Source organism: Trachypithecus francoisi, unplaced genomic scaffold (genome assembly GCF_009764315.1).
Source record: "Trachypithecus francoisi isolate TF-2019V2 unplaced genomic scaffold, Tfra_2.0 Lachesis_group1, whole genome shotgun sequence".
Lineage (NCBI taxonomy): Eukaryota > Metazoa > Chordata > Mammalia > Primates > Cercopithecidae > Trachypithecus > Trachypithecus francoisi.
The window spans coordinates 6,854,827-6,875,716 of record NW_022681454.1 but is presented as its reverse complement, the minus strand read 5'-3'; the positions used below and the strand labels follow the sequence as shown (position 1 = coordinate 6,875,716).

Here is a 20,890-nt window from a genome sequence, read left to right as displayed (position 1 = left end):
TCTCTCTACCAGGTGGCTGCCTGGCTCACCTCCTCACACCATTTTAGCCTCTGGCTGTTTCTGACATCTTCAGTATTTATTCAAGTCTTGCTTGTTTCCCCTCCCCAGAATCTAAGAACATCCTCTCCATGGAAGCAGGACTTTGTCCACTGTTCCACTCCCAACAGGCAGCACTGTGCCTGGCATGGGGTGGGTGCTCTACGCATAGTTGTTGAATGGAAGCCAGAAGCAGCAGCATCTCATTTCCCCAGCACCATGTGGCCACTGGGGCTGGCTGGAAAGTCTCCCCTCTGCCCTGGAGTCATACCTAGACCACCCACTTCCAGGAAGACCTGTTAAAGGAAGCATCCAGTAAAACAGATGCGCTCCTAAGTTTGAAGGCTCCGGGCTACTGGCTGGGGGCTCCGGGCTCCCGTTGCTGCTACACGCGTGCAACACTACATGGAGAAGGGGAGCGAGAGTCGGCACACATCATGGCATCAACAGTTACATTGGGAGAGTTTGGCCAAGCTTTTTCACCTGCAGAACCACACCAGAGCCTCAAGGCAATGCCTGGAGGTGCAGCTGCTCAGAACTACCCATAGTACAGATGAAGAAGCTCTGAGGCCAGCAAACGTTAAGCCTTGCTGACCGTTCTGGAGCTGAACTCAAAGCAGGGAGGAGGTAGGTACTGGATTCTCCTGCCTGGTGTGCTAGAGGAGGGAGACAGGGTGATGGGGAAGGGAAGGAATAATAACGCATTTTCTTACTAAGCCAAAAAAGTAACAAGACCCTTATATCCCCCTAGAACTCACAGCCATGCGTCTATAAGACAAGATTTGACAACTTGAAGTTGCACAGAAATCACCATGGGATCTTCTTAAATGTGGAATCTGATTCCATAGGCCTGGGGCGGTGCCTGAGATCCTGCATTTCTAGCAGGCCTCAGCATCATGCCAATGTCCCTGGTCCATGAACCACGCTGAGTGGCCAGGGGGCAGCACACTGCCTTGGGTATTGACATCCATGCATTATGACATAAAGAATCCTCTTTCACTGAACACCTACCATGTACCAGGTGAATTGGTTTGCATATCTTATCCCATTAAAGCCTCAGAGCAATGTCTTGTTAAATAAATGTATTGACTTCAGCTTATAGGTACATATCACTGTATTTTTTTGTTTGTTTGTTTGTTTGTTTTTTTGAGATAGTGTCTTGCTCTGAAGCCCAGGCTGGAGTGCAGTGGCCGGATCTCGGCTCACTGCAAGTTCCGCCTCCTGGGTTTATGCCATTCTCCTGCCTCAGCCTCCTGAGTAGCGGGGACTACAGGCGCCCGCCACCTCGCCCGGCTAGTTTTTTTTAGTGTTTTTTTAGTACAGACGGGGTTTCACCGTGTTAGCCAGGATGGTCTCGATCTCCTGACCTTGTGATCCACCCGTCTCGGCCTCCCAAAGTGCTGGGATTACAGGCTTGAGCCACCACGCCCGGCCTATCACTGTATTTTAATAAAACTGAGGTCAGGGAAGTTTCAATATTCAGTGGGAGAAAGGAGTGTCTATGAATTACCTTCAGCAGAATTCTCAACTAATTTGAAAATGATCCAAAGATAAAGGAAAAGCAATATGAACCCTGGTTAAACTACTGTTCAAGCTTCTCCATGCAATTGACTACACGGTTTGGTAAAAGGAAGTTATTTGTCCCGCATGATCTTACATAAATACCACAAAACACTTGCGTTTTAAATGACTCTTTTCTTTAAGGGATGCAAGTCCTCCACTGCCCAGCAGGCAGACACTGCCATGGCTTGCTCTTTGGCTTTTAAAAAAATCACCCAGATCCTGGGTTCATTTCTCAGCATGTGCAGCATGGAGGGCTTTTCCAGGAGTCACAGTGGAATGCGGCATTGCACTGTATCCTTACGGTGTGCTCTCTAACCCATCATACATTTCAGACTTAGGCCACCAAAAGCAGCACATTCCATGAGACTTGAATCCTTGAGTGGGGTAACGATTTTTTTTTTTTTTGGCTCAAACACACAAATGTCGCACTGTTCTTTGAGCAGGATCTCCTGAACACGAAATCAATTCCTTCATTTGCTGCATACTCAGTGAGCAAGTCCTGAAAAGAAGGCACAGTGCTTGGCCTTAGAGACAAGCCAGCACCCGGCTCCTAACTCTCCATCTGCTCCTGCTACCTCCACCCACAGACTACATTCAGCAAGAATCCACAGTGGTCTGCACTTATTGAGAGCAGTTTACAAGTAATAATTATCTAAACCTTACCATGCCCCAGTGACACAGGCATTGTCATCATCCCCATGAGGAAGACACTGAGGCCCAGAGAGGTTAAATAATTTGTCCAAGGCCACACAACTAAGTGGGAGAGCGAGTTCAAAGCCAGGCCGTCTGGTCCCAGCGTCTGTGTTTTCAGCTTCTTTGCTGCCCTAAGCTGACCCACACTATGCTGCTCTGCTGCCCAGAATCCCCTTTCCCTTTGATGGTGATGATGATTGATTTTATGTTAACTTGGCTAGGCCATGGTACCCAGACATTTGGTCAAGTATTCTAGATGTTGCCAGGCATGGTGGCTCACACCTATAATCATGGCACTTTGGGAGGCCTAGGTGGGTGGGTCACTTAAGGTCAGAAGTTTGAGATCAGCCTGGCCAACACGGAGAAACCCCATCTCCACTAAGAATACAAAAATTAGCTGGTGTGGTGGCGGGTGCCTGTAATCCCAGCTACTCAGGAGTCTGAGGCAGGAGAATTGCTTGACCTGGGAGGTGGAGGTTGCAGGGAGCTGAGATCGTGCCACTGCACTCCAGCCTGGGTGGTAAGAATGAGACTCCATTTCAAAAAACAGACAAACAAACTAGATGTTTCTGTGGAGGTCTTTTTTAGATGAGATAAACATCTAAATCAGTAGACTTTGAGTAAAGCAGATGAGCCTCCATAATGCGTGTGGTGGGGGGGTTCATTCAATCACCTGAAGGCCTTGAGAGAAAGCCTGAGCTCCCTGAGGAGAGGGGCATGCTGCTAGCAGATGGCCTTCAGGCTTGAACTGCAGCAACTCTTCCCTGGGGCTCTGGCGTGCCCTGCAGATTGTGAACTTGCCGATCTTTATCACAGTTGCGTGAGCTAGTTTCGTAAAATAAGTCAAATTCTTTCTGTCTCTCTCTCTCTCTCTCTCTCTGACCACATCCCCCTTCTTTTTTCCTTCTGTGACATACCTCTCCGCCAGTAATCTAAATCCTTACTACCTGGGTGACCTTCAGGCACATGAGCTAACCTCCCTGAGCTTCAGTTCTCTTGTCTGGAAAGTGGACATCCTAGTGCCCACCCGTAGGGTCCCTGAGATAAGGGATCTGCAGTGCAGGGAGCCACTGCCCAACACACGGTGAGCGCCCAACAAATGCTCTGCATGCTGCTACTTCTTTCCCTTCATGGTCAATCAGGAGTCATGAAGCCCCCAGCAGGCCGTGTGCTCAGTAGCACATGAAACTCACATGCAGCATCGAACCTTGGAAGACACTGAGGCTTTCAGACCTCAATGGAAGCTGGAAGGCCCAATTCTCAAATGAGCCACCATCACAAAAGGCAGCAAAAAAGCAAACCGTTCAGCTGATGCCTCCCCATGACCAGCATCTGACCTGGAAACAGCCTGCAGTTGCTGGAGGAGGAGGGCCGAGGGAGAAGGCACTTGGTTTGGATGAATGTTTCAGCGTTTGCTCTGTAGAATGTCTTGCCCTGTCACAGGGAGTTATGACGGGCATCTATGAAATCTTGCTTCTCAGAAACTTGCTTTACCACCAACTCTCCCTGGAAAGAGCCTGGGGCACTCAGGGGTCCATCAGGGTGCCAAGGTGCACACAGGACGACAGGGATGCCCGGGGTGCTGTGGGCACAGCAGCTGTTGACGCCTACCTGCTGGGCCTGCTGCAGCAGCTCCATGCGCTCCCGCAGGATCTGGCTGTCGAACTCGCGGCTCTGCCTGAGGATCTGCCTGCGCACCTTTTCCACAGCAGCCTGCAGGTCCTCCCGCTGGCCCTCGCTCAGCGCCTCACCGGCCCTCCGCCCCGGCTCCTGCTGCAGCGCTGTGTACAGTGTGGCCTCCAGGTCTTGGATTTTCTGAGGAGCCCAGATCACACAGACAGAGGAAGGTCACAAGGAGGTGAACAGGAACCACCAGGAGGCTGCTGCCAGTGGAGGCAGAGTCAGGGAGGGGGTTTTGGGCAGGGAGGGGCATCTGTCAGGGGCCAAGCACAGGGCCAGCAGTGCCCGGGGGAGCAGGCTGTGAGGGAGCAACTCGGCCCCGCGCACATGTTATCCAGAGCATTTTTTACTCTATTCAACCCAGACGCCCATACTATGCACAAGAGAGGACAAGGGCAAGAAGAAAAAGTAACCATAGCCTTCCCTTAAAATACATGACTCAAACAGAGGTGCAATTCACCTGAGTTTTATTTCATCCTTGGCTTCCAATGGACTCTCCTCACCTTGGGAACAAATCTCTCCTTTTCTAATGGGTGCCAATGGGAAAATATGTCTGGATTTGCATTTGGTTTTCAGCTGCCTTAAGAATGCAACTTTAGCCCAAAGCAAATAGTGGCAATGTTTTAATTGCCCCTAACCCCCCACAAAAGGAAGACACCCTTTGTTGGCAAAGCTGAATGAGACATTAGTGACCAACTGGGGATCCTTGCGAAAGCTGAGTTTTCATCATTACAGGATGTTACTCCTTTTCACAGCAAGACACTTACATATAGCTATCTTATGGGAATGTCTAGGGACAAAAGAAAATTAGCTCCTTTTCTGCCTTCCTAAATTCCCACCCACGCTCCTTACTAAGGGACAGCTACTTCTCTTCCAAAGAAACTACAGGTGGTATAGAGGAACCATGAGTTTCAATAGAAGCATGCCACCAAGGCCAAGGCTAACCGGTAGCCCTCCATCACCGAGGCCAAGGCTAACCGTAGCCCTCCATCACCAAGGCCAAGGCTAACCGTAGCCCTCCATCACCAAGGCCAAGGCTACCATAGCCCTCCATCACCAAGGCCAAGGCTAACCGGTAGCCCTCCATCACCAAGGCCAAGGCTAACCGGTAGCCCTCCATCACCAAGGCCGAGGCTAACCGGTAGCCCTCCATCACCAAGGCCAAGGCTAACCGGTAGCCCTCCATCACTGAGGCAGAGGCTAACCATTAGCCCTCCATCACCAAGGCCAAGGCTAACCGGTAGCCCTCCATCACCAAGGCCAAGGCTAACCGGTAGCCCTCCATCACCGAGGCCAAGGCTAACCGTAGCCCTCCATCACCAAGGCCAAGGCTAACCGGTAGCCCTCCATCACTGAGGCAGAGGCTAACCATTAGCCCTCCATCACCAAGGCCAAGGCTAACCGGTAGCCCTCCATCACAGGCCAAGGCTAACCGTTAGCCCTCCATCACTGAGGCAGAGGCTAACCATTAGCCCTCCATCACCAAGGCCAAGGCTAACCATTAGCCCTCCATCACCAAGGCCAAGGCTAACCAGTAGCCCTCCATCACCAAGGCCAAGGCTAACCGGTAGCCCTCCATCACCGAGGCCGAGGCTAACCGGTAGCCCTCCATCACCGAGGCCGAGGCTAACCATTAGCCCTCCATCACCGAGGCCAAGGCTAACCATTAGCCCTCCATCACCAAGGCCAAGGCTAACCGGTAGCCCTCCATCACCGAGGCCAAGGCTAACCGGTAGCCCTCCATCACCGAGGCCAAGGCTAACCAGTAGCCCTCCATCACCGAGGCCAAGGCTAACCAGTAGCCCTCCATCACCGAGGCCAAGGCTAACCGGTAGCCCTCCATCACCAAGGCCAAGGCTAACCGGTAGCCCTCCATCACCGAGGCCAAGGCTAACCGGTAGCCCTCCATCACCAAGGCCAAGGCTAACCGGTAGCCCTCCATCACCAAGGCCAAGGCTAACCAGTAGCCCTCCATCACCAAGGCCGAGGTTAACCGTAGCCCTCCATCACCAAGGCCAAGGCTAACCGGTAGCCCTCCATCACCGAGGCCGAGGCTAACCGGTAGCCCTCCATCACCAAGGCCAAGGCTAACCGGTAGCCCTCCATCACCGAGGCCGAGGTTAACCATTAGCCCTCCATTACCGAGGCCAAGGCTAACCGGTAGCCCTCCATCACCGAGGCCGAGGCTAACCGGTAGCCCTCCATCACCGAGGCAGAGGCTAACTGGTAGCCCTCCATCACTGAAGCAGAGGTTAACCCAGTAGGCCTCCATCACTGAGGCAGAGGTTAACCCAGTAGGCCTCCATCACCGAGGCAGAAGCTAACCCAGTAGCCCTCCATCACTGAGGCAGAGGTTAACCCAGTAGCCCTCCATCACCGAGGCAGAGGCTAACTGGTAGCCCTCCATCACTGAAGCAGAGGTTAACCCAGTAGCCCTCCATCACTGAGGCTGAGGTTAACCCAGTAGCCCTCCATCACTGAGGCTGAGGTTAACCCAGTGGCCCTCCATCACTGAGGCAGAGGCTAACCCAGTAGCCCTCCATCACTATCAGGCCACTTGCTCCTCAAGCCTCCTCTGGCTTCTCCCTGCTGGGATCCAGGCCCATTGAGCCAGACTGATTTTAACCAACAAACATGATCACCTTCACCTCTGCCCACCCCAACAGTTGCCCCTGGGGAATTAGAAGGCTGGAATCTGTTTCCCGGCAGAGCTGTGAGGCCCCCAGGTGGGCTCCACATGGAGCAGAGCTTGCTGGTGCCTGCAGGCTCACCCCTTCTCTACTCAGCAGCCAAGCTCCCAGGAGACCCCCGGGTGGCCAGTTTCCAGATGGAAATGCACCACTTGATTCTGGAAACTCCATTGCAGGCCTGCCCCACCTCACTCAGCTCAGTGACAAAGGGACACAGGCTTGTATCTGGCACCTGCTGTCCTGGCCCCAGCATGGACACACAACCCTGCCACCCTCTCAGAGCATTTCACTTCCTGACTGTTCATGAGAATCCAGAGCTGCGTCAGAACTCCTGTCTACCCGTGCAACTGAAATCCCACTGGGAGCACACTGCCCACGGCAGGCTTTCAAATACTCCAAGTGTGAAGGCAGCTTCTATATGGCCGCAGAACCAGCATGCAGGAGCCTGTTCTGCAGATTCAGCGCTCTGAGGGATCCCTCAGGCCTTCCTGAGTTGGTGCTTAGACAAAGGAAGGGTGGACCCCAAGGTGTTCCAAAGTGTATTTTCAGAAATGCCAGTTCTGCAAGATGTCCTTTGAAAAAAGGTCCAATGATCCAGTGAACTTGGCACACTGCTTGCTTACATTCCTCTCAGAGCCTCGACTCACCCTTTAGCACACTAAGACCCCAAGAGGTCCTTCAGAGTTTTCCAACTTACTCTATTGCGCTACGCTTTGCGGGGCCCTAGGTTCCATCTACAATCACATTCCTCAGCGTTTTTTGGGAAATGCTAGGGGAGAACAGGGATGCGTGATAGGGATGGCCCATCCTGCAGGGTGTTTTCAAAAGGACCAAGCCAGGACCAAAACAAGGAAAAACCTAAAATATTAGAGAAGCAGGAGACAGACCAGGGTATAGATGAGAATGTCTCCATTCGTTAGTTGCCCTCAACACTGCTGATACATCGTGTGCCCAGAGGGAAATGTTGTGTCTTGATAAGGCTTAATCCATTCTGATCGTCTGCGTCTCCTGTTCCCAGTCTGAAGGGATTCAAGCCTCACAGCCTAGACAGGAAGGGTCAAGGGTCATAGCTAGTTGCACCGGCCTTCACATCTAGAATCTCCTGTCCATTTGAGCTAAGCCCAGGCTACCTGCTCTCTGTCTTCCTGGAGCCTCTCATGGGAAGCAGAGTTTTAAAGTCATTTTTTGAGTGATTGGCTCTGCATTTTGTAGGTGCAAACCCATTTTTGTAAAATGACTTTAACTACAAATGATCTGGGCACAGATTTGCTCAAGAGTCTCTACCACACTAGCTTCTTCCTACAAGGAATGGCATTGAACTCTAAATTCTCTCTCCTGCAGGGACAAGTTTCCGTGATCTTACTCAACTCCCCGCCTCCCCCAAGGAGAATTTCTCTCAGTGCCAGGAGCGCTTAGCTTTGAGTGTGAGGACACAGGACCCTGAACATCATCCCACTGTACTTTAATCACCAGGATGCACAGAACCAATTTTGCAAGCCAAATGCAATACTACATCCGACCTTACACCTCGTCCCTTCGGTTCTGAAAATCACCTGGCCTCATCTAATTGCTTTACCTCTGCGTTCCTTTGTGATCATCTCTTTTTCCTATTTATAGGGAAAAATGGCTTTGGGACTTTAAGTCCAAATATTTAAGTATCATCAAACATATAAGAAATAGAGTTTCTTCCCATTCATCTCAAATGATTACTGGAATTTAAGAAGCATGTCTAAGAAAACCATTAAAGTAACTTTGAATATTTTTGAAAATCACGATTGATTTGGAAAAAGGGACCATCTGTACGGTCGTTCCAGCCACACGGTGGAGATGGCATTTTTGTTGCTCCTGTTTGGCACTGGGGAGCACCCTAAATGCAGTTTCAGCCCCGGAGGAAAAAGCAGCCTCTAATGTGGAGTCTAGGAAGCCAAAGTGTCAAACCCACTTCTGGTCCTACCAGGTAAGCCTGGTCAAGGGCTTGCTTCCGGTAGTCGAGCTCCTCTTCCAGATAGCCCTTCTGCCTGCTGAACAGGTCCTGAGAAAGAGGGAGGCGCCATCAGGGACCAGCGTCAGAACAGGAATCCATGACAGCTTCAGAGCCCGTGTGCTAGACAGTGGCAGTCTCACCCAACTGGGGGCACTCAGATGAGAAGGAACTTGGTGGTCTTCCCTGCGTGCCCCCACATGAATCGCCCAGCAGGAGCCTCACTGACCCGGGGCACCCTTGACAGCCCCACCTGGATTCTTGGTCAAGACTATCCCCTTTCTCCTGCTTCCCTTCCTCTTGGGTATCTGACTGTAAAGAAGGGACCCATGTCAAACCCAGGCACAATTCACAGGAGTCCTTCTGGGTTCCTCCTGCCACGTCTTAGTGGCCCCAGAAGACTGTCTTCATGGTTCTCAGATGTGGTTCTTTCCTCCTGCCTGAACTGCCTCACCCACCTCCCGATCGGTCTCGCTGAGCACCCTTCTCCCTGCCGCTCACATCCCTGGGCCACTCTCTAAGACCCTGCAAGCACGATCTCTCCAGAGTGCAAATCTCTTCTTAGGACTGATTTGAGGGTTTCAGGGTTAGAGTTCATCTCCTGTAGCCACTTCCTTTTACGGACAAGGAAGGAAAGAGCCAGGGAGGACCAGAGCCTCGCCTTAGATGCCACAGTTCGATGATGGTAGAGGTGGGAGTAGAAACGCAGGCCTTCTGGCACCAGTCAGGGCTCTTTCCATACCACTCCCTGCTCCTAGGCCCCATGAGTCCTTCCACCTTCCTCCTTCTCCTCCCATTTCCATTTCTTCTTGGAGAACTCGAAATGGCCTTTGACTACTCAAGAACCACGTCTTCTGCGAAGCCTTCTCTGTCCTCCCCAGGCTCTCCATACATCCATAACCCCAGTGAATAACCACCGCCACCATTTATCAGGTACCCAAGGTGCCAAGCACAGTGCAACCCTGGCTATGTATCTTGCATTTCTCATCCCACAACCCAGCAAAGCACAGATTGGAGTTTCCCATTCATCAGTGAGAAAACTAAAGTCCAGTTCTCCAAGCTTTCATGGCCAGCAAAGGTTTGAGCCCTGCCCGTGTGTTCCTAGAGTCACTGCACCAGTATTTCCATATCTGGGCTGTGTCTCTCCTAACATCCTCATGCTGCATTCACATGAGCTCATGACCGCACGACCCTGCAGGCCTGTGAGCTTGCTCCTGGTGGCAGGGACCCCACTTATTCATTACCAAGCCTCTAATCCTGGCATAGCACCTGGGACACAGCAGAGGTTCTGAAAATAGGTATTCAATGAGTAACTGAGCAAGTGAAAGAGTAAGTAAATGGGTGATCATTACTCAGAACAAACACTGGAGCAAAAGCAAAATTGAGAAATGCATGCAAATCATTAGGAAAACACATGCAAAGCCTTCCTGCAAATCGACTTTGCTCTTCGGACCCTCTCCCCCCACCCCCAGGCAGTCAAATCTTTTACCTTCTCCTTCTCCAGGTCCAGCATCTTCTGGGTCAGGGCGGCCTCGGTCCCCTCTATCTGCTTCAGCCACTAGAAAACAGCAGGGACAGGAGGGGTGCAGCAAAGTGAGAGCCAGAACCCAGTGGGCCGTGGAATTTCACAGGTGTGTGAATTTCACAGATCGGCTTCTTCAGGGTGTGCTCAGGAATGGATCACGTCACAGCACACACATGCCTGCACCTGCGGATGGTGTGGTTGTGTGTGCATGGTCCAGCCTGTATGTGCAGGAGGTCATAGGTGTGTGACATGTACGTGGTGTGGAAGCTGGATTCAGAGCCTAGGTGGACCGAAGTGTGGACAACTGCAAGTGTGTACAGCAGAGGAAGTGGTGTGGTATAGCTGATGTCACAGAGTGCCTGCTCTGTGCTGATGCTTCACTCAGGAGACCTCATCTGACCCTCTTACGACCACCCCATGCAGTAGGCAGCATCACCCCCATTTTGCAGGTAAAGACATGGAGGCTGAGTTAAGTAACTTGTCCAAGGTCACACAGGTGCAGAATGGAGATTTGGAACCCAGCCTGCAGGACGCCAAAGCCCTCATCCCTCCAGCAACGTGAGTTGGAGCAGCCCAGAGTGCCTGGTGCCACCATGAGAGGAAGCGGAATCACACACAGGATAGGGGGTGTAGGAGCATGAAAGCAGGGTTCGTGCCAGGACATGAGGGCGCAGGCACAGAATAGGGGGTGAACAGGTAGGGCGTGCACCTGAGTGCCAGGTAAGGGAGTGGGAGCTCTGTCCACGTTCCCTCTGGGGTCTGGACTGGGGGTGAGCACGGAGGCAGGTGTCATATGCGGATGTGTCTCTGTGAGGAGCCCCTAAGATGGGAGGAAGTCCAGGCCAGCACAGGGTGGCTGCCTGTGGGGGAGGGCTGCGGGGAGGTCAAGGCACTGAGGGGTGTCCGGGTTTGACGACACCACCGACCTCCTCATTGCTTAGGTTGTTGGCTGGCCTCCTGCTGCCAGGCCCCAACTGCAGAGCGCCCTCTTTCCCGACCCCAGGCCCCAGCTGTGGAGCACGCCCTTTCCTAACTCCAGGCTCCAGCTGCAGAAAGCCTCCTTTCCTGACCCCAGGATCCCCTAGTTTCTTTGTCCTGCTTGCTTTCCCCCTCCTCTGGCAGCAGCTGGTCACTCTCACCAGGTCACCCTGTCCTTGTGAGGTCCTGGAGCCCTGCCCTCGGCCTTCCCCCCGGGATCCACCCTCCCTACCCTCTCTGAAATGTCTCCCACCCAGATCTGCCCCACCACACCCTGTGTGCCACTGCCTCCTGCACCCTCCACTCCCAAGTCTCAAGGAATCGCCAGAGCCTGCCAGGACCCCTGATGGGGAAGGGTGCCCCCTCCTTCCTTTCGTCTACTTCCCACATACTGGCTTCGCCTCCTTCTATTTCTTAAACACACTCACAGCACTCCTTCCCCATCACCAACGCCCCATTCCCCTTTCAGCCCCCAGCTTCATATCTGAAACCTCCCCACACACCACAAATCCCTTTCTGCCCCCCAGCCAGCAAGTTCCCTAAAAAACACACTTGGGCTCATGGAAACTCCCTGCTCTGCTGAGAGCCCTCCAAAGACATCTCACTCCCGACAACACTGGCAAGGCCCCAGTGTGGGGTAACCCCTGCAATGCTCACAGTCTTAGCAGTCAGCACTCTCCTGTCCCCGCCGAAATCCTGGGCCCTGGTCATCCTAACTACACAGAGCTCCTCGAACATGCCCAGCCTTTCCCTGTGCTGTCCCTACCTCTCCTGGCCCCAGCCTCAGCCCCAGGCCTTTACTGAGCTAGTATCACTCAGTCTTTAGGCCCTGAGCTAGCTGTCACCTCCTCCAGGAAGCCTACCCTGCTTGAGCCCATGGGGTCAGTTACCCTCCATGGTGCCCATGTCAGTCACCTTGTGAATGCCTGGTCACAGCACTCACCTGACAGGCGCTGTTGTCTGTTTCACCCCTAACCCTGCTGCCCCTCTTGAAGGTGGGGACCACGTTTGCCTCCTGTTGGACTTCCTTGACTGGCACAAGGCCTGACACAAGCAGGTGCCTAATAAACTTCTGTTGAATGAAGGAGAATCGAGGGTGTGCAGGTTGGTGTGGTGTGTGCTGTCTGTACAGAGGGGATGAGAACTGATCGGGTGCTGTCACAGAACTCCCTCCGTAATGTCACAGTGAGCTCAGCCCCCAGTATGGGCTCCAGTGCCAGCCACGGAGGCAGCACCCGGCACCCCGTGCCAGCCGCGGTGGCCGGCACTTCCTCAAACAAGGCTCAGACAAGATGTGTGGTTTCTTAGAAACAGACAAGCATATTTTGGATGAGGAGTTACAGGTATTTCCTTTTTAACATCCTCATGCAAGCAGTCAAAAAATGAACGAAATGAAAATGGGAAATCCAGTTTGGGATGATGACAACCAGCTGCTCTCAGAACGGTTTCTACAGAACAGTGTTGAGCTTTGCTGTTGTTGTCGTTTAAAAAATTGCATACAAAAATAAATTTAACAAGATCTTTTCGGCAACTGGGAGAGAACACGAGAGCAGAGAGAGCTGGTCATGAGGACCCCCCGCCACGTGAGATCAGAAATTTAATATCAAAGAGTTTGGCCAGAGAGCTGTGGGGCCTAAGCCACTCCTGGGAGAAACAATGTTCATGGTTCTGCTCCAACCCCAGGAGAGGGGGTCTTGGGTTGGGGAGGAGAAGGGAGTCCACCCACAGGGAGGTGCTGATGGGAACCTGAGCAGCCTCATGGGGGCAGCCTCTTGCAGGGTGGGGGCTGCTCTCTGTGCCCCGACTCCCAGGACCCCTCAGGTGCAGAGCCTGGATCCCCTGCAACTGGTGGGGCTCATCTCTACCCTCTCCCTTTGGGGAGGGTCCCAAGGCTTCAACTCAGGGCCAACTATTAGAAAGTCTGACTATGGCTCAGACCTATGCCTCATTCTCCTATCCATCGTTACCAGCGAAAACACGGCCTTTAAGACATTCCCACCTGGCTGAGGCTGGTGTCTTTTTCTCGATCCACTCTGAACTTGAGGGAGAAGAGATATGACTGCTATGATTGATAAACCCTCCAATGTCTCATGGTTCAGTTTCTCTGCAGGGCACGTGCCATGTGCTGAGGCGAGTGAGACCTTGCCCTGATCCCATACGTGGCTAACCGGAGTGGGGCTGACGGGCGCCAGGATGGATGCCTGTGCCTTGATGACTGGGCAGGGCTTCAGTGGGCAGAGATGAGGAAGGCACGTGCCCGGTGCAAGATGCTGTTTGCAGGGAAATCAACACAGGCACATCATAGAACATTCCTTCAGGTTGCACTTCACCTGCACACTGAGAAATGGGCTTCGAGGCCAGCTGAGGTGCCTCATACCTGTCATCTCAACACTTTGGGAGGCCAAGGCGGGCAGATCACTTGGGGTCAGGAGTTTGAGACCAGCCTGGCCAACATGGAGAAACCCCATCTCTACTAAAACTACAAAAATTAGCCAGGCGTGGTGGCACATGCCTGTAATCCCAGCTGCAGGAGGCTGAAGCACGAGAATCGCTTGAACCCTAGAGGTGGAGGTTGCAGTGAGCTGAGATCATGCCACTGCACTCCAGCCTGGGCAACCAATGAGACTCTGTCTCGGAAAAAAAAAAAAAAAATTCATGCCTCTAAGGGAACATTGACATTGACTTCCGCTTATTTGGATACCAGTATGGAATGACAATTTTTAAAATAAGGAGTATTTAGTGGCATGGGGGTTAACTGGGCCTGTCTGTGAAAGCCTTCTCTGGCAGTGACATTGCAGGTGTCCTCCCCCTCTGCAAACTTCCCTGCAGTGCCTGTCGGCTCTAGGGTGACCAGCTTGTCCCTGTTGGCCCACGACTGTCCCTCTTTTAGCATTGCAATTCTCATGTCCCAGGAAAGCTGTCAGTCCCAGGCAAAGCAGACCATCAGTTCCCTAGTGGTCCTGCCAGATTCTCAGGGGGTCCCGCTGATGCAGTTCCCACCCCACATGAGGGTCCACTTCTGGACCTGAGGAGCTCTCACACCAACAAGGCTGGGAGAAGACAAGTGGCAACTCCCAAGCTTACTGGACCTTTATCCACAGACAAATGGCAGGGCCAGTGTCTCCTAGAACCCAACCTGAGAAAACTATGGTTTAAGTCCAGTCCTAAAAGACAGGGAGCTGGGCACCTCTGTGCCAGGCTTAGAATCGGGGCCCCATAACCATCAGTAGGGGTTGTGAGGGGCTGGCAGACTAGGGCGGCCAGCACGGCTCTCTAGTGTGTAGGGCACAAGGCACGGCACCAGGCTGACCAGCTTGGGGAGGTTAGTGGGCAGGGGCAGGCGGGCGGCAGTGGGGGTGGGCAGGGTGCAAGCGGGGAGGTCGGCAGCTGCCAGGCAAGCAGAGGATGGTGAGGGTCAAGCAGACAGTGGCTGGATCCCAGACAGGTTCCCCCTCCTCATCTGTCCTAGAGGGCTGCTAATCTCACAGATGCCCAGAGGATGAGGAGCGCTGGGGACCTAAGGTGCGGGCCTGGAACACCTGCTGTGGGTTGGGCGTGGGGAGAGGCGCATCAGGAATGGCTCAGGTGGGAGAACTCAGCGCCCTGCAGAGGGCTGCTCTCACCAAGGCTGGAAGCCTCCTGCCAGCTGGTGCCCTGGCCCTCCAACGCCCTCTGCCCCAGCCCCATGACGAACCAACCACCTGAGTCACTGGCAGCTTCCTACTCCTTGCTCACCCAATCCACAGGCATTGACCAAGCATCTCCAGGAAGCAAGCACAGCCCCAGGTGCCTGACTGAACCAGATGGCAATGCCTGATCCCACTGAAATATGCAGCCTCGCGGATTCCGACAGAGACTGTGAGCCACCAGGATGCTCGGTGTCATGGCTGAGAGAGACGTGAGAAAGTGGTCGAAACCCCTGCAGCTGGCAAGTGGTGTCGCCAAGACCCAAGCCAGGAGAGGCCTCCCGGACATCAAATCAGACACCGGTGGATGTCATATCTCCACGTCTACCAGGGCCGTGCTCAGCACTTGACACTAACATGCTCTTTCTCAGTAAATGTTCCAGTGGATGTTGAGTAAACTGAGTCATAAATGTCATAAGTGTTTAATCAGCACTTTGTGTGACTGTACACGGAGCACTGTTGGAGGAGCCTAGACAGCCATGGAAGGTTTTGCTGCTGGAAAGGAAGGTGTGCTGAATGTGTCTCATGTGCCCCGCCCCATGCCTGCACCTGCACCTGCACCTGATGGCCACCAGCTGGCCAGGTGTGAGTCATCCCTGTCCCGCGGTTCACCTGAGGACACAAGCTCAGCCAGGTTTAGTGATGATAGGAACAGGAGAAAGCTGAGTTCCAGTCCTCTCACTGCCTACCAGTGTGACCTTGGGCAAGGTTTGGCCATAAGTCTGTTACCAACATTTAGTATCCTTTACTTGATTGAGGGATTGAACAGATGCCCTGGGAAGGAAACTATTTCTAGTTTAAATGCCCTTCCAGAGATTCAGGAGTGAATCCCAACTAAAATCATTAAGACCTCATCACTGCAAAAATAGCATTTTAAAGTTGAACTCATGTGCTTTGAAAGGAAAAGGTCTTTAGCCCTAAACAGTTGTGTATTTCTAACACACCCTAAACCAATGTAAAAGGCAAACACATCAGGAATGTGTTTTGTAACAAACAGGTCAAAAAGCTAATATCTTTAATACGTAAAGCACGCAGAGAAGTCAGTAAGAAAGACAATGACAATGAATACATATTTGTCAAACGAATGAATGCATGGATGGGTGAATAAATCCAATGGAAAATCCTCAAAATAAATGCAATTACAATTCACAAGGAAGGAGAAGAAAATAGATAATACACACACAAAAAAACTCAGTATCACTAGCACTCAAATAAAAATGAAAACAATGACATGATACAGTTTTCACCATCCAATCGACAAAGTACTCGGCAGCGGTAACATGCCATGTCAAGCATAAATCAACAAAGTGTAAGGCTGCGGGTAGAAGGGTAACTGGTGCTGCTTTTCTGGACACTGTTTGGACCATGCCGAAGTCCTTCAAGACATTCTTACTATTTGGCCCAGTGATTCTGCTTCTAAAACATATCCTATGGGCATATTTTAAGATGTAGATAGAAATTTATGTGCAAAAAATGTGCAGTTTACCACTGCATGATTGTAGAAAAAAAAGGGGGGGGGAAACACCTGTGATTTCTAACCGCTAAGAGGGGCTTCAGTAACTAACAGTAGAACTGTGTGATGGAGAGATGCACAGCCATTTAAACACATTTATGAACCACGTTAAATGGCATAGAGGATGCTTCTAAAGCCTGATTGAAAGCTGGATGTCAAGTATCATTTCAACTAAGTTTAAAAACAACGGACACAGGGAAACCACTGGAAGGAACTGCACAAATGTGACAGACTGTTTCCTCCACTGGGTTTTGATTTCCTCCTGCATCTCTGGGTTTTCTACAGCGAGCATATGGGACTTCCTTCATGAAGAAAACGGAAAGGCATGCATGGGCACGTGCAGACGCAGACGGACTGGAATGCATGCTCCCACGCAAAGCAAGACGCCAATGTACAGTTTCTTGTATGGTGCTGGGAAGCCGGGACAAGGTGTGAGCACAGAAATGCCGCTGGCTTCTACCTTTTCACACAGGGCAAGCACAGTTCCAGCTTGGATTATTGCAACCTGTTCTTCATTTCTCAAATTCTAAAACACAAAAATGGGCAAGGGCATTTGACACTGGATCCCAAATCCACGTGTAGACAGTCAGCACCATGCAAGCTTTTTTGTTTGTTTTTGTTGTTGTTTGTTTGTTTTGAGATGGAGTCTCTCTCTGTCACCTGGGTTCGAGTGCAGTGGTGTGATCTCGGCTCACTGTAACCTCCGCCTCCTGGGTTCAAGTGATTCTCTTGCCTCAGCCTCCCGAGTAGCTGGGATTACAGTAGCTGGGATGCACACCACCACGCCTGGATAGTTTTTGTATTTTTAGTAGAGATGGGGTTTCACCATGTTGGCCAGGCTGGTCTCGAACTCCTGACCTCAGGTGATCCGCCCGCCTCAGCCTCCCAAAGTGCTGGGATTACAGGCGTGAGCCACCATGCCCGGCCAACACCAGGCAACTTTCTTAGCTTCTCTCCGAGCTGCACCCGAGGGTCAGCTCCCTCTCGATAATGGGGCCAGCACATCAGGCACACAGCTTCTGTCCCTCTGTTTGGGGACATTTCACAGAGTGGCACTAAGCTTTTGTGAAACATGGCTGCATTCAAGTTCATCTTTCAGGATAGCCAAAAGATCCCTTTCTGATTTCAGAAATCTCATGTGACTCCACCTGCATTCTGGGTAGGGGTTCTCAGGCCTTCCCGTCCCCTCCTCACTCACAGGCCAGGGGAACCTAACTTCAAAACCCCACTTCTGACGAATACCAACCCCTCCACCCACCCAGGAACACGGCCATACAAAAGCCTTACATTGTACTTCTTAGATCTCTTATATCAGAGAGAAATTAAAAACAAAACAAAACAAAACAAAAGTCACACAGAATACACCCAGATCAAAACAAGAACACGAAAGCAGAAACCGATCGCTCATAGTTACCCCGTTATCGCCAAGGATATCTAATTTCTTCATAAGTTCAGAAACATTCACATCCTGGAAGAGATTTCCAACGTTCATTTTTGTGTGAGCTACAGAGACCAACCACACCAATTTCTAGGGCCACGGCCTTTCCTCTCGACAAGACACCGTGCTCTTTCTTTTCTTTTCCGGCCAAGTTTTGTGCCCAGCCGTTCCTCTGGGGAGTGAGGGAGAGAAGGCATAACTGCTGCTCATTTGCTGAGTGTTACACCAGCACAAACACTGCTTTCTAGAAGGGCCATGGAATCCGGTGAGTCAGAACGCTGTCCCTGGGGCTGACCAGGGCTTTAGGACATGGCAAACCCCGGACCCTTCTAGCCACCACAGCCACCATCTACAGAACCTTGCTGTGCCAGGCACAGGGCCAGGCACTTGGCATCTGTTCATGATCTAATTTCATCATCACCCCAGCTTCATGGTGTGGGTATTGTCATTTGGATTTCATAGCAAAGAGGCTAAGGCTCAGGAAGTTTACAGGCCAGAGCAGCGGTGGAGCTGGGGTTCACCCTCGGGGCAATATACCAAGCCTCTGCTGTTTTAAACACATGGGTCAAAATAGAGTCACATTTGGTGACCCCTTAATAAATGGCCAAACTATGACTTTTAACACAAGAGGTATCTCATGAAAATCAATTCTATCCCAGCACTCCCCCTTTACAACTGAGCCGGGCATGGAGCGAGCCCTTGGCTGGCATTTAGCAGAGGCACCCCCCAGGCACGCTACCTTAACTCCTTCCTGGTGACAGAACAGCTGGAGAGCGCTGCTGTTGTTCTCAGGGAAGGTGGTGATTTGGAGGTTAAATGCTGGCGACCTCCTCTCTCTCTCCTGGGGAAAAGATTCGGTTTAAAAACAGAATGTGACCGGATTATTTACCACTTGCCATTTTCCCACGTTACTCAGCAAAAACCAAGGAATTCCAGTGGGCACAGATGTTACTAAAAAGCACGAGTTCGGACTAGAAGCAGCCTCGTCCGTGAACTACGACGTTTTCACGCCTTCCCACGCAGCAGTTCTCCTTTGGAAATGTGTTTACTTCTTACTTATTCATCTAGGGAGAAATGGTTAACCGGGTACCATGGCTTTATCCATTGTGAAGTCACAGAATTACAAAATTTAAAAAACACAGTTGCACTAAATTTGAATAGATAGCAAAAGCCGTCAACTATGGTTTATTACCCTGTGCCAGGCACACCACTCTCCTGTTTAATCCTCACACAACCACAGGAGGCAGGCTCATTGCTTTCATTCTGTAGACAAAGAGGAGGCAGTGGCTCAGGGAGGCTGAGTCTGAGGTCCCACACTCTGAGGACCCAAAGGCTGACTTTCTTCTTCCTTCTTCCTTTCTTTCTCTTTCTTTCTTTCTTTCATTCTTTCTCTTTTTCTTTTTCTTTCTTTCTTCCTTTCTTCTTTCTTTTCTTTCTTTTTACTTTTCTCTCTTTCTTTCTTTCTTTCTTTCTTTTTCTCTTTCCTTTCTTCTTCTCTCTCCCTTTCCTTCCTTCCTTCCCCTTCCTTCCTTCCTTCCTTCCCCTTCTTTCCTTCCTTCCTTCTCCCTCCCTCCCTCCTCCCTCCCTCCCTCCCTCCCTCCCTCCTTCCTTCCTTCCTTCCTTCCTTCCTTCCTTCTTTCCTCTCTCTCTCTCTTTCTTTCTTTCTTTTTTCACTCTTGCCGCCCAGGCTGGAGTGCAATGGCACAATCTTGGCTCACTGCAACCTCCACCTCCCGGGTTCAAGTGATTCTCCTGCCTCAGCCTCCCAAGTAGCTGGGATTACAGGCATGCGCCACCATGCTGGGCTAATTTTTTTGTTGTTGTTGTTTTGGTTTTGTTTTGTTTTGTTTTGTTTTGTTTTTAGTAGAGACGGGGTTTCACCATGTTGGCCAGGCTGGTCTCGAACTCCAGTGACCTTTGGTGATCCGCCCACCTCGGCCTCCCAAAGTGCTGGGATTACAGGCGTGAGCCACCTCGCCCGGCCCCAAAGGCCGGCTTTCTATTCTTTCCAGCACAATCTGCCAATATCATTCACAATTTTTTTTGAACCACACTAGCACAACCAGTGATTGTTCTACCCCGCCTTAGACTTACAGCAAAGCTCAATTACTAAGGGAGGAAGAAGAGCAAGTCTTTTCCCGAAAGAGGTATTTATTAATCATACGTAAGTGACAAGTTTTTAAAAGGTTGGGAAAACCTAATTACTTACAGGGCTAAAGCACAGTGGCAGAACAGGACTCACGTCTCAGATGTGTTTCCTGCACAGAACGGACTTTAAACACTTTAGCGATGGACGGATTTGTCATGGCGGGGCAGCAGAGAAGACCTTTACAAATTACACCTTTCAATCAAACTGCTTTGGTTTGAGAAAGTTACAGTAAGGTACAAAATAACACACTTTGGGCCATTCTAGCAGAATCTAGCTACGGAACCAATGGGCTTCTTGAATAATTCAACAAAGAGATGTAGCCAAGAGAGGCACGAATCTAGACGTCAGGGCTTAAGAAGATGCTCTGGAGTGAGACTGAAGGAAAGAGGGAGGACTGGGTAGTAATTCAATCAACTTCCATGAAGCCCTAACCTGACTAAACTAGGTTTGAAACAGTCTAGTAAGAAAACCCTATTTCCCTTATTAGTCAAAAAAAAAAAAAAATTTTCATGATGGTTCCATTCCACAGATGCCTTTGTACCAGCAAATTTACTTAAATGGCGTCTCCATAGAAAAAGTGGCCCCCAAAGCTCAGATTTTATATGAACAAAAGTCATTTTGTAGGCCGGGCATGGTAGCTTATGCTTGTAATCCCAGCACTTTGGGAGGCTGAGGCAGGTGGATCCCTTGAGGTCAGGAGTTTGAGACCAGCCTGGCCAACACGGTGAAACCTGTCTCTACTAAAGATACAAAAATTAGCTGAGTGAGGAGGTGTGTGCTTGTGATCCCAGCTACTAGGGAGGTTGAGGCAGAAGAATCACTCGAACCCAGGAGGCAGAGGTTGCAGTGAGCCAAGAGCGCACCACACCACTGTGCTTCAGCCTGGGTGACAGAGCGAGACTCTGTCTCAAAAAAAAGCCATTTTGTTTCTGGTGGTTCTGAAGGAGGGTGGAGACCA

The 20,890-nt window shown here is 51.2% G+C and overlaps 1 protein-coding gene across 1 annotated transcript in view; it reads right to left on the bottom strand.

The window, feature by feature from the left end:
- Window positions 1-20,890, bottom strand: part of JAKMIP1 (janus kinase and microtubule interacting protein 1) — a 182,534-nt gene that overhangs the window by 9,293 nt on the left and 152,351 nt on the right. Inside the window, exons 14-19 of the mRNA XM_033213708.1 lie at window positions 18,523-18,624; window positions 17,760-17,813; window positions 16,806-16,871; window positions 10,133-10,201; window positions 8,617-8,694; window positions 3,904-4,107 (exon numbers count right to left, since the gene is read on the bottom strand). Coding sequence (XP_033069599.1) covers window positions 3,904-4,107; window positions 8,617-8,694; window positions 10,133-10,201; window positions 16,806-16,871; window positions 17,760-17,813; window positions 18,523-18,624 — 573 coding nt within the window. The remainder of the gene's footprint in view (window positions 1-3,903; window positions 4,108-8,616; window positions 8,695-10,132; window positions 10,202-16,805; window positions 16,872-17,759; window positions 17,814-18,522; window positions 18,625-20,890) is intronic.